General features: G+C 45.9%; 1 protein-coding gene across 3 annotated transcripts in view; it reads left to right on the forward strand.

Annotated features, from left to right (window-relative positions):
* The window catches only part of Slco5a1 (solute carrier organic anion transporter family, member 5A1), a 129,060-nt gene that overhangs the window by 41,418 nt on the left and 72,046 nt on the right, over window positions 1–15,596 (forward strand). For all 3 annotated transcript variants that reach the window (NM_001436738.1, XM_087548615.1, NM_001107898.2), the window contains 2 exon segments: window positions 10,190–10,322; window positions 12,976–13,187. In NM_001436738.1, coding sequence (NP_001423667.1) covers window positions 10,190–10,322; window positions 12,976–13,187 — 345 coding nt within the window.

The following is a 15,596-nucleotide window of genomic DNA, read 5'->3' on the forward strand; positions in this document are numbered from 1 at the left end:
AAATGAGGCCACTAGGTTGACAGGCTTCATATGCACAGAGAAGAGGCCGCATTTCACATGGCTGAAAATAGGCAACAGTTTCAGGGTCTTTGGTTTTTTTAATTGAAAAACTAAAACTGTGAGAAATAATAAAGGACACACCAGAAATCCAGTGAAGGTTGTTCTTCCTGTGAGTGGGAATCCCGAAGAGGAGCTGTCCGCAAGGTTGTTTGACTGGTCAGAGTGCAGTGATGTGGGGAGGTTGAATGTTGCAGCTCCAGAGCCTAATTACAATGGATTTGGGGCCATCTTTAACCTAGCCATTATTTTTCCCACTCTGTGTTGGACCTAAAATCCTGCTGAGCATTATGGCTAACATTTAAAAACAAAACAAAAGAAACCCTTTGGGGTGTATTAACAAAACCTTAGTTTCCCACTAATCAAAGGGATGGAGTTCTGTCAGACAGCACCCAAGGCCTATAGCAGAGTTCTCCCCTTCTTGCTATAGGCCCCCTATATGTATAACCAGTATATTTGAAAGGGTCTTGATTTATGAGTTTATTGTTCGTTACCGTAAGTTAATGTTGGAGCATAGAACTTGGGGTAAGCTAAGTCCATGATGCTTACATTTGGCTTCCAAATAACATCTCTTATTTCCCTTGAGGTGAGAACTGCGTCTTCATCATAACCAAGATAGCAAGTTTGTGAGAATCTATGGCTTAACAACACTGGACTTTCCAAGCCACGAATAAGGTGTACGACTTTTCCACTTGCTTGAATTTTCTTTAAATTCTCTCAAGTGTTTGTACATTTCAACAAAAAGATGTTGCAAATGTTTTATCTCTACATTATATGTATGTCTGTGTTTATAGATTTCCTATTACTATAATGTTATTATTATGTGTATACATGGTGTGTGTGTGTGGCAGTGTAGGTACATGGAGGCCAGAGGTCAGATTTCAGAAGTTGTTTCTCCCCTTCCACCTTGGTTTTGAGCAGGATACCTCTGGTTTCTTCTTGCTAGGTAATTCAGGCCAGATCACGAGTCTCCGTTTCCCACCTGACTGTAGAGTGCTGGGAGTATAAAAGCATGCTACTGCCTCTGACCTTTTCATCAGGTTCCAGGAATTCGAATTCAGGTCTTCAGGCTTGTGCGGAATGCAATTCTACCCATCGATCATCTCTTCACCCCCATGTGTATGGCTGTGTATACATATATATGTGTGTATATATCATTTTATACATATGTATGTATGTATGTATGCACACATTTGCCAATATGCTTTGAATGTTTATATCTTTGATGCTTTTGTTCACAGTATTGTTTTGAACTCCGAACCATTGTGTATATATAGAAATACAGTTGGTGTCTTTTTAAACTTTTAATTGATTCTTTGTGAGTTTCACATCATGTGCCCCAGTCTCACTCATCTCCCCAGCCCCTTTTGTCTGCCCTTTGCCCTTGCTACTCGCTCTCCAAAATAAACACATATAACACAGACACACAGACACACGGACACACACACACAGACACAGAGACACACACACACACAGACACAGAGACACACACACACACAACAAACAAAACAGAGCATACAAAATATTTCATTGTGGAAGCTGTACTATGGTCACACTCTGTCCCACTGTTCACCCCTCTGCCCACACATCTTGCCTTGCACAGTTTCATTGAGTGAGTCACTGGTGTGATTCGAGAATCAGAGGTCTCTGGATTCTGTGACACCATCAGTATTGGATCCTTGCTAGGATTCCTCCTGATTATCCTGTGTCGCCCTGTGTCATGGGGATCCTGCAGCTTTGGAGGGGTAGGACAGCCCTTTCATGTGTCCCAACAGTTCACAGGTGATGTAGATTTTGGAGTGGGCCAACTCAAAGCCCTGGATGTGTGCCTGAGTGGGAGCTGAGCGGCTCAGCCCACCGGCTCTTCCGTATTTGCAACACCAGGGTGAGTTCTTCAGCACTGTCCCTGCCAGGCCACCCAATGCCATCAGGGCAGGGTCAGCTCCCGTGCTCTTATGCCCGTGTGGCTGTCTCCCCTGAACCCACAGAGTCAAGGTGTAGGGTCTGCTTTTCCAAGTGCAGCTGGTAAGGAGCTGGGCAAGGTCTCCTGCTCTCACAGCCTCCCTAGCACCTTTGCCATCGGCCAGTTCCACTGTCCAGCTCCAGGGCCAGGGCCCGCTCTCCCGAGTGCTACAGCCATGGAGGAGCAGGGACAGCTCTCCTGAGTGCTACAGCCATGGAGGAGCAGGGACAGCTCTCCTGCTCTCTAGACCCTGTGGCCATTTCTACTGACTGTGGCAGATGGTAAAGCGGTGGGCTCCTTGGGGCTGACTCATCACACCCCTGACACTAGAGACAGTTCTCTGCTGCCAAGGCGAGGTGCAGGGTGTGGTCTCCTGAGTGCTGCCTTCCAGTGAGGGGTAGAGACAGTTCTGCACTGCGCCTAGACATCCACATGGTCCCTGGTAGCTGCCTAGACCAGGGACATGCCATGTTCTGTATGTTCTAATAGGAGCCATGGACACTAACACAACCCTGAACCTAGACATGACCCTCAGAGGGTTGGGACTTCGCCGTGGCCTCGGGTGGCAGCGCTACTCACAGCAGGCTGTTCTCCTCCACCCTCTCCTCTCCAGTTCCATCTCTCTCCACAAGCTTGAGCTGCTCTACTTCTCTTTGTCTGCCATCTGCCCACCACATGCTTGCACATTTCAGCGGCTCCCAGTACAGGCGGGCCATGCGTCTGGTGGACCCAATCTCCTCTGTCTGGGCTTCACGCCATGGTGTCCAGTGGCCCTCTAGGTATCTACTGCCTGCTGGTGTGGCATGACAGTGCTGTGGCATGGCAGGTGGCGAGTCTGTGGACCTCCTTCCTCTCCCACACAGCACGCAGCTTTGCATGGGGACAGGTGGGGCTCTGTGTGTCCTCTGTGCTGTGCTGTGCTGAGCTGCGGAGGGCAGGTCTGTGGTGTCTGGGGCTTGGCAGGTCTCTGTCTGTCTTTCTCCTTCCATGCTGTGCTATGTAGCAGGAGATAAGGCTCTGTCTATGGCTCCCAGGCCGAGTGGAGGGGGCAGGGCTGACTATAGTTGTTTTTAATATCCATCTTATGTCTTTCACACTTTCCAAACTTGCTCATTAGTTCTATGAGCTTTTTTTTTTTAAAAAGTGCAATTTTTCCTATTTAAATGTATGTTTTTGGCAAAATTATGATCCCATTGTCAAAGTATTTTTTGTTTTCATTCCCACTTTAGAAGGAGGCATTTTCCCAAGGTGTAGAGCTTTTTTCATAAGTATTAAAATTAGTAGCCACACAATGTCTCTGTGTTTTGTCAGTCTCTCTGTTATTACTGTCATCTGTCTTTCTAAATGCAGAATGCACCGATAAACATTGTCTTTGGGCTGGGAAAGGATCTCAGTCGGTACAGTGCTAGTCTGGCATGTATGGATTCCTGGGTTCAGTCCTCAGCACAGCGTGAATCAAGCACAAACATCAGAACTGCAAAGCTATCTTCAATTCTCCAGCGAACTGAGACAGCTTGGGATGCATGAGACCTATCTCAAAATCCGTCTGTCCATCCATCTATCCACCCACCCAGCCTCCCACTCATCTATCTATCATCTATCTATCTATCTATCTATCTATCTATCTATCTATCTATCTATCTATCTATCGTTACCTATGTGAGTAACATTAAAAGCTTGACCCTGCACCAGTAACCTGTGAGAATCACCAGTCCACTGATGTTTCTAACGTGCCTCAATGCTGACATATCCTACTCTTTGCAGGCCACTGACAAGCCTCACACTTTATTGATTTTTCTCTTCTTTTGGTAATGTGTGGTCATGTTTCTCACTAGTGTTTTGATTAGTTCCGTGTGGGCTAACAATTCTCAACCTTCCTGACAGCCATCCTTGGGGGCTGTCCTAGGACACTAATTGTGCACACTCGCAGGTGGCCACATTAATACTTTAAAGTCACAGTGCGTGAAATAGCCTCCTTCTAGGCCCCAGGACTAATTAAAGGCAAATGGATCTCCCTGTATGCACTTGTACATTCTTTCTGAGAGGACAAGTTATACCCTAAGTAATTTTCAGATTTCTTTGAAAATATTTCTATAGGATGGTCCTTTCTTCCTTCCTTCCTTCCTTCCTTCCTTCCTTCCTTCCTTCCTTCCTTCCTTCCTTCCTTCCTTTCCTCCTTTCTTCCTGTCTGTCTGTCTGTCTCATATATTACATCCTGACCACAGTTCCCCCTCCCTCCTCTCCTCCCAGTCCTTTTCCCCCAGCCTCCCCACCCCCCACCATCCACTCCTCTGTTTCCCTTTAGAAAAGGGCAGGCCTTCCAGGGATATCAACCAACCATGGCATAGCAAATTACAATAAGACTTGGCACCTCCCCTCGTATCAAGGCTGGACAAGGGCGACCCAGTAGGAGAAATGGGTATGGAATGATTGATTCTTAATGCAAATCAGTGGTTGCTGCTAGGAGAAAAAGCAAGGAATCTATTTAAGGCCCATGCCCCTCTCCTTCATGACCTGAGATGCTCCCTGGATGCCTTAGCAGGTGACAGACTGTTGCCGGCTGCTGTGGCAGCTGGTCTTCTGCTGTCAGGCCTGTGTCAAAGTAATTGAATCTTCTAAAAGGAAAAAAAATCACTTCTCAAAATAACTGAGAATAAAGGGCCCTTATCCCTGTACTGGTGAGGGGAAGGGATGAGGGAAGGGATATTCTCTTTAAATCTGGCACTCTGGTACAATGAAGTATGTTGGCAGTCTTCCAGGAACTTGAATGTAATCGGAACGAGAGCTGTTATACTGTGATATTGGAGTAGAGTGTGGATTACTTTTCCTGTGTCCTACCTTCAGTAGCTGTGCCACTAAGTACATATGACATGTGTTCTCCCATCACTGTGTCCCATGCCAGGATCAATAGGCATTTGGGGACCTTAGGCATGCATATAGAACACAAGTCCATGGCATGGTTCTAGATTCTGAGCCTGGACCCAACTCACATTTATAGCTAATCCACTGTCTGTCTCAGTTCCTGAGGTTAGCGATGGTCCTAGGGGGCAGCTAAGAAAGTAAGTTCTGGTTCGTGGGATTGTAGGGAGACGTATGCAGAGGGTAGAGGGATATTGGGGGCAGGGGTCAGCTTAGATGTGAACACTGATAAATAAAAGATCAAGTTCAGGTGTTTGTGTGGCAATCCAGTCCAGTTACAAGGAGGCTGTGAGGTCCCAAGAAACTCCAGCTACGGGGGTGATGACTCGTGCCAGGCAAAGGCAAAACTGAGGGCTTTGTGGCTGTAAATAACAGGGACCAACTTTGTAAGTCACAGACTCTGGGATGAGAGGAGAACTAGAAGGTGTTCAAGGACAGACAGGGGTCCCCAGAAAACAGACTCTGTCGTAAGGGTGAGCGTCCAACTGCTTATATTTACTCACTCAAGATTCAAGTGTCCCTCTTGTCTCCATTCAACTCATCTTTATTGGTTTATGGTTGGTACTCCTCATCCATTGGAAATGAAGAATATAGACCCTGGTCCCATAGAACATTCCTGAGAGAGAGGCAGATGCCAAGAGATCAACAAGTACATGCCACATGTATGTGTGTTGAAGGAAATTCTGAAAGGCAGGGCAATAGCTCGGGCTGCCATCAGACTCTGCAGACCCTACTGGGAGCCGTGGCTGCCTTGTAGAGTGGTGTTTAAATGGCGTTCTGGAGAAGTCTGGGACTGAGTCATATGGACATGGAGGGAATCTTTGGGCTGAAGACAGCATCTGACTGGCCTGGTTTGGTCACCTGCCACCAGTGAATCATGCAGGACATGGTCTAGTGTAGGACAGGCTGGGATGATCAGATGGATGAGTAGGGTGTGTGTGCTGGAAGGAAATGGGTTTGCTTTGACCAGAAGAAGAGGCTGTAGAGACTCAGTAGGCAGGAGAAAAGGATGTCCTCGCTGAGGGTAATGGTTCTCTTGATGAATTCTGCCCATAAACAAGCCGAGTGTGAGGGAAAGGGAAAGTGTCCTTGAGTGCTCAGGCTCTGGACGCTGCAGGAACGAGTTGGACAGAGAGATCTCTGGCAGCCACATGGTACTCCGGATTCTCAGAATTCCACAGACTTCACATAGCAAAGCAGGGAAAGATGGAGATGCCATGGACTATGTCTGAGTCCCCTACCTAGGTGTTGACATCTGCTCTCCATTGCCCAGAGAAAGAGACTTACTCCTCCAGAGTCAAATGGAAATCGTATTTCCACAGGACACTGCACAGCTGAAGAAGCTGCTGCTGGCACGGGTAGCTCTCACTGCCCTCAGGGGAGAGGATCTGTCAGTTTCCTCTCACTGTTGCCTGTGTCTAAGGATGAGGCCTGGGATAGGTAGTAGTATTCACCATCTTGCATTTGAGATTTTGAAATGTCTCCGTGTTTCGGCATGTAATGTATTCTTTAAGACTGATGAGCAGTATTCTAGTGTATGAACTTACCACAGTTTTCAGTCTTATTCTCAGGTCTTCTGGGTGTTTCCAGTTTTATCTGCCACAGACAAAGTACCACGAGTACTTGCAGTTTCCCAAGCACACTTCCGGACTTCTGTGCCTTTAACCATGCATGGTCCTGCCTACATCCTGAGAGGCTTAGGCCAAAAGTCACCCTTTCAAAAAGTCTCCTCTCTTGACTTATTACAACAAATCCTTCCTCCTCTCCAGTCCTCAACATATTGTTGATGTCCCGTCTATTTAATGCACCTTGAATCAGTTCTATGTGTTTCTTCACTGGGAGACCCTTTGTCAAATGGCTCTGGCTTGCCCCAGTGCCTTCTCAAAGAGGAAGCAGCCGAAGGAGTGACTTATTCAGTACTAAGGTATGAAGCCAGAAAATCTTCCTTCCATGGGCCTTCCTCTGAAGGCCGACATGGTGCTGGAATCTTTTTGATTGTGCTTGGACGACTCAGTTTCCCATACCCCACAAGGTGTATGGCTAGATAGCTAACTGCTGCCGGGAACTCTGGAATCACTTCCTGTGATTCAGGACTGGGTATAGAGGTGGGCGGAAGAATCTGACAGGAGCTGTAGAATTCAAGAGCTACACCACAGATTTGGAATCAACTCACCTGAACGACCTTGTCTGCGACTCCTTCAATGCAGACCAGGGGTTTTGTGATGAAGGAGGGATTTTTTTTTAATTCTTCTTGAAATGGGAATGACAACTGGACAGGGGTTGAGGAAGTTCAGGAGGGTGTGGCCACAGGTGATGGTGCTTCTTTCCCTAGTCTCTCCTGAGGTCTCCAAGGCCACGCAAGAGCAGGTGAACCAGTGTCTGGATGATCAGTCCTCTTTAGAGACCTTAGATTTAGAAGTTAGCTGTTCCCCTAGTGGGCAACATGGGAGAGAAGCACCATTCTACTTAACCCCTCCACCATGGGAGCAGTTAATTGCTGAGACTTTGTTCTACCTCCCACAAAGGAAGTTTTAAGACAATACAACTTTGGAATCTGTTGAGGTAAAACTGTTTCAATCCAAACGTACAGGGGGTAGAACAGAGAGTTGTGAAAAGTGTGTACTTTGGCAAAGAAAGCAGCATGAGCCAATCAGAAGTTGGAGGTAGCTGAGGACAAAGTCAAGGTAATTATTAAAGAGCTTTGCACAATGAAGACAAACCTTGCCTTTTGTACTGGGGCAGTAGGAGACGTACCTGGAGGCCAAGACCTCTCTCCTGAAAAACCTCAGTCTGGAAAACAGGAACTCGTTTGGAATTCCTTCCTTTAGGAAGAAAGGGCTTGAAAAGCAGAGGCCTAAGTAGGGAGTTCAGGGCCTCCATGTCCCAACAAGACCACACCTACAGCAGTGCCTTCCCAGGTTCATCAACCCTGACACTCAAAGGCCACAACAATTGTGAAAGGGACCAGGTTCCATCCTGTGTTGATAGGAGAACTTGGCCTCATCTCCCATGGAGCACTTGGTTGAAGTCATGTAGACTGCAAGAGTTACAGGGTTAGGGAAGCTTACTCCAAGGTCTCAGAGTGCTCAGCCACCAACGAATGTGAAGGGGCATCACCCCTTCTCTAGGACTCAGGAACCATTGTGGAAGAGGGGCAGAGAGACATTATATCACTGAATTTTGAAAGTTTCATTTCTAGTTTATAAAGTAGCTGAGGTTTTCTGGTGAGTGTTGTCTGATGAGTGCTCCATCTGCTGGGTGACTGTGTGGGGTTGCTGTACACACATGCCACTGTGCCCAGGTGTAAACCTCGGAACCACAGTACCCCTTCCAGGTCTGTGTGAAAAAGATAGTCTCTTTCACGCCAGAAGATCTGTTTGGGGATGATGGCTCATGTCCAGTTCGGCCTCATTACAGGGTTAAGTTCTATGTGGGTGTGGCTTGCTCAGCACTGTAAACCTTTTCCCTTCCTGTGCATACTGGAGTACCCATACCTCAAAGAAGGGCTTTGCATCTTTGCTTGACACAGGAGATTGTAGGCAGGGAGGTTATCAAGTGTTTGTCAAAGTCCTAATTTTATACACGAGAAACATGCTTCTGGGAAGGTATCACTTACACGAGGCTTGCCTCTATTCTGGACTTGCGTGGGCAACGGAGGCACAGCTGTCCTGTGTGTAATAGTGGACGACTCTGTAAAACAAGCACCATGACGTACATTTGTAACGGTGTGGAAGGTGAGGGAAAGGATTAAATTGCAGCCTTGGTCGTGCCCGTGCTTTAAGAGTAGTGATGGGATCAAAATGCCTTCAGGTGTCGACATGGAGTCAAGAAAGCCACTGATAATTATCTGACACGCTGTTTGAAGGTTAGGTGCTTAAACATCCCATCTCTCTGGTGGTTACACATGGATGACAGAGGTAAAGTGAGAAATGGTTAACACCGGTGTCTGTTCACGCAGCAGTGACTTGAAAATGTCAATGTATCTGTCATCAAAGATGAAGTTTAGCAGGCGAAAATGGGTCCGGGGTTTTCAGTGACTTTCAAGGAATTCCATATCCCACTTCAAGACTTCCAATTTGGCATTTCACAATTTTAGATTTTAGAAGTGAAAAGAGCAATGTGGGTAGATGGAGCAGAGGCAGAAACGGAGGCATGCTCTGGTGCCATCAGAGCCTGGAGGCTGGTGCAAGAAGAGCACCAGGTCAGGGCTAGCCTGGGGTACCTCCCTGTCTCACAACCCTAGCAAAATAATGCTAATAACCTTGTTCTTTTTTGTTGTTGTGCCACAAATCCATTCTAATGGCAAACATTTTTTTGAATCCAGAAACTGCCTTTTTGATCTGTGTACAGTGAGACATCCTCACCCAGCTCTGTAGACGGGTTTTAACAAACTCTTTTCTGTGGTTGACGGCTTCCACATAGACCTTCCGAATAATGTCATTTACAGATATTTACCCTTTTTAAAGTAAGTTTCCTCAATTAGCAACGAACCAAATGCATTCTGAAACCTCATTTGATTCTGGAATGGTAGTTAGTAACATTGGTGGTGGACACTTGAACAATGGCTGCCCGTTGCCTGCTAGTTCAACTGAATCAAGCCTTCAGGATAACTCTGCCCCCTCTCCCCAGATTTGTCATCTTGCTAGAATGTCCCAGCTGTGACAAATGACACCCACTGTTTTTCTTCTTGGAGAATCCTTCCTTTCCTCTGCCTCCTTTCCCCTCTCCTTTCCTTTCTTTTGATTAGTCACTATGGCCTCAGTAACTAGCCTAGGTTTTCCAAAAATTGGATTTAAATTTTTCACGCAGCAACCATGATGAAACTTGCTAAATCATAAAAAAATGAAAGACAAGAAGGCAGAGGAGGGACTACGTGGGAAGAGGAGGGGGATGTCATAAAAGGAAGCGAGTTAAGGCTACGGATATGATATAAACATATCATACATGTGGGTGACAGTGCCACAATGAAACACATTCTTATATACAATCAACGTATGCTGATAGAAAGAGAAGCTTTAACTTAGTGGTGTGGCTTGGATACTCGTATTTTGAAATCCAAAGCGGAAGCAACTTCGAGCTTGTTCAAGTGGCCCTGATGCAGAAGGAAGGCAAGGGGGGCCCTGCAGTAAGGGCAAGGTCTGAAGACAATTGTCAGCATGAGATCTCAGAAGATAGCCACTGAGTACGGCGGTGACATGTAAGGTTTGTGGAACGTTGCTATCTGTCCCATTTCCCCTTCTGTCTCCTCAGCCATCATGTACGTCATGGGTGCACTTGGCCCTGCAGTGGGATACTTACTAGGTGGGCTACTCATTGGCTTTTATGTGGATCCCAGAAATCCCATTCTCCTTGATCAGAATGACCCTCGTTTCATCGGAAACTGGTGAGTGTTTCCCACATTTTCTATTTCACGTCTTACTAGAGATGGCCAGTCACTACTACTCCACAGTTACAATTTCCCCAGCAAAAAGGGAAACAGAAGCTTGCTGGGCATTACCTGTGATAGATAGTAGGGAGAATAGTTTCCCCAGAGCTTATGAACATGGGGCCGTATGTGATGAGAGGACTTTGTAGAGAGGGTTAAAGTTGAGGATTTTGTGGGAGAGGGTATCTTAGGTGAAGGGGGAGGGAGGCGGCCAGATTCAGGAGGTCTGCTGATTTAAGAGGAAATCCTGGCATTTCATTTTGAAGATGGACAAAGGGCTGTGGACAAAAGAATGCAGGCAGGGCCTCTGAAAGTCAGGGAGGGAAGAGAGCTTCTCCTTCAGCTTGCATATGGGATGTGCAGTAGATACCCACGGCTCGGAACCAGGAGCTGACTCAGCGTGTTGTTGGAGTGAGTCACTCCATGTGTGACAGCTCGTCAGAGCAGCAACAGGAACCTAACACAGAGGCGTCTGGGTCACCGTGTCCAAAGCAGAGTGCAGGATGAGGGCACCTGTGACCCAGAAAATATCTTCTGTTCTCTCTTGTGGCTGTGATAAAACACTGACCAAAGGATTGGAGGAACGAAGGATTTATGTCAGTTTGCAGAGTATATAGTTTGTCATTTAGGGGAGCCAAGGCAGAGACTCTTAAGTGGGAGCTTGAAGCGGAAACCATGGAGGGATGATTCTGGCTGACATGCTCAGTGGGTAAAGATGCTCGGTGAGCGAGCCTAGCTCCCTGAATTCACTCCCTATAGAAAGGTGGAAGGTGAGAGCTCTTGCCACAAAGTTGTTTTCCGCCCTCTCCACGCATGTGCACCCATGCCGTATCACAGCACATTAGTATTAAATAAACCTCTCAAGAGTTAAAAACAAGGGCTCCTTGAATGGTTGCATGAAATCTCACACCATTCAAGCCTAAGGGAAGGCTGGGAATCTAGTCTGGGAGCATAGCTACATGACGAACAAAACCAAATCGGCCACTGCACACATCTGCTGGATTGGAGTGGGTGTTTCACTAGGTCTGTTAGAAGCACCATCTTGTTTATATTTGATGACTCCCAGAAGCATTTTGAAGCCTTGTTTTCAGATGAGAAATTCAACTGAAAAGAAAAATCATCCCCTCATTAACTCAGGTCCACATGTTCAGGGGAGGAACCATCGGCAGTTGGCTTGGTCCTCCACATTCATCATTTATCAAGAAAATGGCCACAGACTTGCCCACACATCAGTCTGATGGAGGCGTTCCCCAGTTGAGATTCCTTAGTTAATATGTGGTGAAAACGGTCCAATCCACATGTGTCTAAGCCACAACTCATGACTGCCCTGAGGGACCATGTGAGAGGCTTGGGGAACTCAAGGCTAGAGGGTGAATGGAGCGTGCTGTGGGCAGTGACTGATGAGGGCCTGCAAGCAGCCAGACTCTGACGCAGCCATGTTGACCTAGCTATGCTCCCCAACACTGATACCCACCACCCATTTTAAACCCATTTCTTTCATTTTATGTATTGAGCAAAATTCTGACTCCCTACCCTGACCCAAGCACCAGATTGGCGATTATACACCCCTTAGATAACTGTCTGGCACACAAAGCACAAAATGAGATCCAAGTTCGGCTGTATACCTTGTTGTACTCCTGGAAGGTTGTTTCTTACATCTCTGGCTTACGGGTTTTAAGTCCTTCATGTAAAATGATGAACTCTGAAAGTCTTGATGTCCAACATGCTTGTTAAAGACTGTGAGGACCGCATACATGGGGATAAGCAATGCATGCTTAAGCACTTGCAAAGTATTTGAACCCCATCAGCAATAAAAAATGCACACTGGACGTACAGTTGGGGGTTATAGCTTCAATTGCCAGCATCAAAAAGACGGAAAAACAAACCACCTTTGTTATGAGTTATTTGTTTTCTTTTAAGGAAAAAAAAGAGGTGAACTGGGCACGTGCCAACCCAGCACTTGGGAGGCAGAGCCAGGCAGATCTCTGTGAGTCTGAGGCCAGCCTGGTCTACAGAATGTATTCTAGGACAGCCGAGGCTACCCAGAGAAAGCCTGTCTCAGAAAATGGGTGCTGGTGCCTATTGCGTTGTGTGAGGCAGTCCATTGCTGTTCTGGTAAATTTCTTGTAACCAGGTGTGGTGGCTCAAGCCTGTCATCTTAGCACTAGGGAGGCAGAGGAAGGCAGAGAGTGTAGTCAACATCACCCTGAAATAATAACCAACTGAGACCAGTTTGGGCTACACGAGACTCAGGCTTAAACAAAGGAAAGCAAAATAAAATAAAAAAAAAACCAACTGTATGAAATGCATGCTATAGCAGAAATAACCATGTTAGCAGATCCATAGCTGTTCAGATTTCTTGTGTGACATCCTAATCAAGCTGTTGGGTATATCAGCCACTATAGTCCTAGTATAATTATGAATTTTTCCATTCATACCGCAGAAATGCAAGTGACCATTGCTTCCTCAGTTTTTTCAGTTTCCTTCTGCCTATAATTGATGAAGCTAAAATGACCTCTCTGCACTTTATCCTGACAACCCTCGTTCTCTGATTTGTTCTTAACTCCCAAACTGAAACCATAAATACAACTGACATTTCCCAATTTTTTAGGTGGAGTGGATTCCTTCTTTGTGCCATTGCAATGTTTCTTGTGATATTCCCAATGTTTACTTTTCCAAAAAAGCTTCCACCTCGACACAAGAAAAAGAAAAAATTTTCTGCCGATGTTGTTAGCGACGATGACATCATCAAGGAGAAATCAAACACAAGCGAGCAAGTGAACAAAAAAGTTTCCTCAATGGGCTTTGGAAAGAATGTCAGAGGTAAAGTATTTCTCTTGTGTGAGTGAGTGTATGCATGGTTCTTCAGGCCAGTGCTCACCAAGTGTGGGCCCAAGGAGGTGTGGTTCAGCGATAGAGGGCTGAGGTCTTGAGTTTGACTCTCAGCGGGCCCCAAAACACAAACCCTGTGACTCCACACCAGTGTCCCCCACAGGTGTTTGGTGCTCGATGGCCAGATAAGGACTGCATTTGAGAGGAAGGGCTGCAAATGTCCCTTTAGAAACTTGAGAGAATGACCTCTTTGAGGGATGGTGTGGGACAGCAAGTGCAGGGTGAGGCAGTGACACAGAGTGACAGTTGAGAAGAAGGACAAATAAGAACGAAACAAAATGACAGATATGTTGGACCAGCTGCCACGAAACTCATTGTGCTGTGAGCTGGTTTTGAGAAAGAAACTTAAGTTAGTGGTTTTAGCTGTTGAATTTGACAACAGTAAGACAAAGTTAAGCTTATATTTTGCAAGTCTTTAAAAGGAGGGATAGTCTGAGGACCAGAGAGCCATTTCTGGATCCCATGGTGAAAGAAGAGAAACATTCTCAAGGACTGTCCTCCTACCTTGAGGCACATGACACTCATGTGCGCGCGCGCGCACACACACACACACACACACACACACACACACACACACACACACAAACACACACACAGAGTGAAAAATAAAAACAAAGCCCCAAAACAGACAAAAACCCTAACAATTCATCTCAAGTGTGTTTTGCAAAAATTACTAGGAGATAACAAGATTAAATAATGTAAGAAATGGCCACCCTTTGGGAAGTTTGAGGGTTACTGCTCTAGGTCACAAAGACACATGCAACTGGATGTGGCATTTGCTGTAGATTCTGATGTCTGATTCTAACACCACAATTACACTGTGTAATGGAGAGTTTGTTCTAGGGAAGCAGTAGAGCAGTAGTATAGGGCGATCCTTGTGTAAGTATGAAAATTCACTGGAAAGGAATACTAACTACTCTTTGGTGACTCCATCAGTTGTCCCTGGGTGCTGGTAGAAAGATGTTTGTAGAAGGGACTATCTTGGTCTTTTTTTTTTTTTTTCATTTTTATTTCTCTTAAAAACAATGAGTTTAGCACACCTTTAATCCTAGGGTGGGCCCAGGGGTGGATCCAGGGGTGGTTCCAGGGTTGGGTCCAGGGCAGGGAGATTTCTGTGAATTTGAGGCCAGCTGGGTTTCTAAGTTCTAAGCCAGCCAGATCTAGACAGTGTTTCAGAAAGTGATGGTGGTGGTGGTAGCAATACACAATGATAACTAGTTCATTAAAGTTAGATTAAACGATGTAAAACCTGGACAACTTAAATGGCTTCTAAGTAGGCAGTCTTGGACTGATAGAACGGCAGTTAGCCACCTTTGTTTAAGGAGCGTATGAGTGTTTTCAGTTTTACTTCCTGAGTTCTTTGAATTAACTTTTATATAAATTGTACAGGATGGTGCTTATCAAATGCTCAGGATGAAAGGACTCCGGCATTTTAACTATGCACCCAGTGAGACAGACGGGTGTGAGAAAGTCACTAATATGTCCTGGAGTTGTCCCTACAACCTAAGAAGGATGATGAGCAAGAACATTGCCAGAGACTACTGGTTAAAAGCAATCATCAGTGCTTGGGAAAAAGCTGTTTCTTTCCATTTAAGTTGTAGATGTGATCTCCTTCCTCCCTATGACATTGTGACAATGTATTCTTTTGTAACTACTATAATGAGTTCTGACACTATTGTGGTACAGAGGGTTTCTCTGGCCCAGCTCTTCTCCTGTAGACCCGCCCACCACTTTCACAGTTTCATTCTCGACCACCATGATGATCACACAAACTGATTTCTTTCCCTTTTACTTATCTATGTATGCGCATGCTCCTGTACAGATACAGGTACCTTTGGCGTCCAGGAGAGGGCGCTGGGTCTCCTGGAGTTCCCATTACAAGGGGCTGTGAAATGCTTGATGCTGGTGCTGGGGACCTCTACAACATCAGTACCACTTAGCCACTGGGCCATCTCTCCAGCCCCCACAATTGGTTTTACAACTTAATCGAGATAAAGTTGGTACTAAGTAAACTGAAAACAAAGTAGACTCAAGGAAAGAGATAAAGGCATGGTTAGAAGTATTTATATTTTATAAATCAGGACTTCACTGTGAAATGTATCAGCAGTAGAAGGAAATGTTAATATCAAGTGCTAAGGTCCATACGACTGCTGAAGTTCTTTCTAAAGAGGTATCACATTTTATGTGTGTGAGTGTTTGACTGCATGCTTATCTGTATAGCACTTGCATGCTCGCCGCCTCAGAAGCCAGAGGAGGGCGCCACACCCCCTGGAATGGAAATAACAGGTTGTTACTTGCCTGCTACTTGGGTGCTGAGAAACAAACCCAGGTCCCTTTCGA

This window comes from Rattus norvegicus, chromosome 5, assembly GCF_021556685.1.
Source record: "Rattus norvegicus strain SHRSP/BbbUtx chromosome 5, alternate assembly SHRSP_T2T, whole genome shotgun sequence".
Lineage (NCBI taxonomy): Eukaryota > Metazoa > Chordata > Mammalia > Rodentia > Muridae > Rattus > Rattus norvegicus.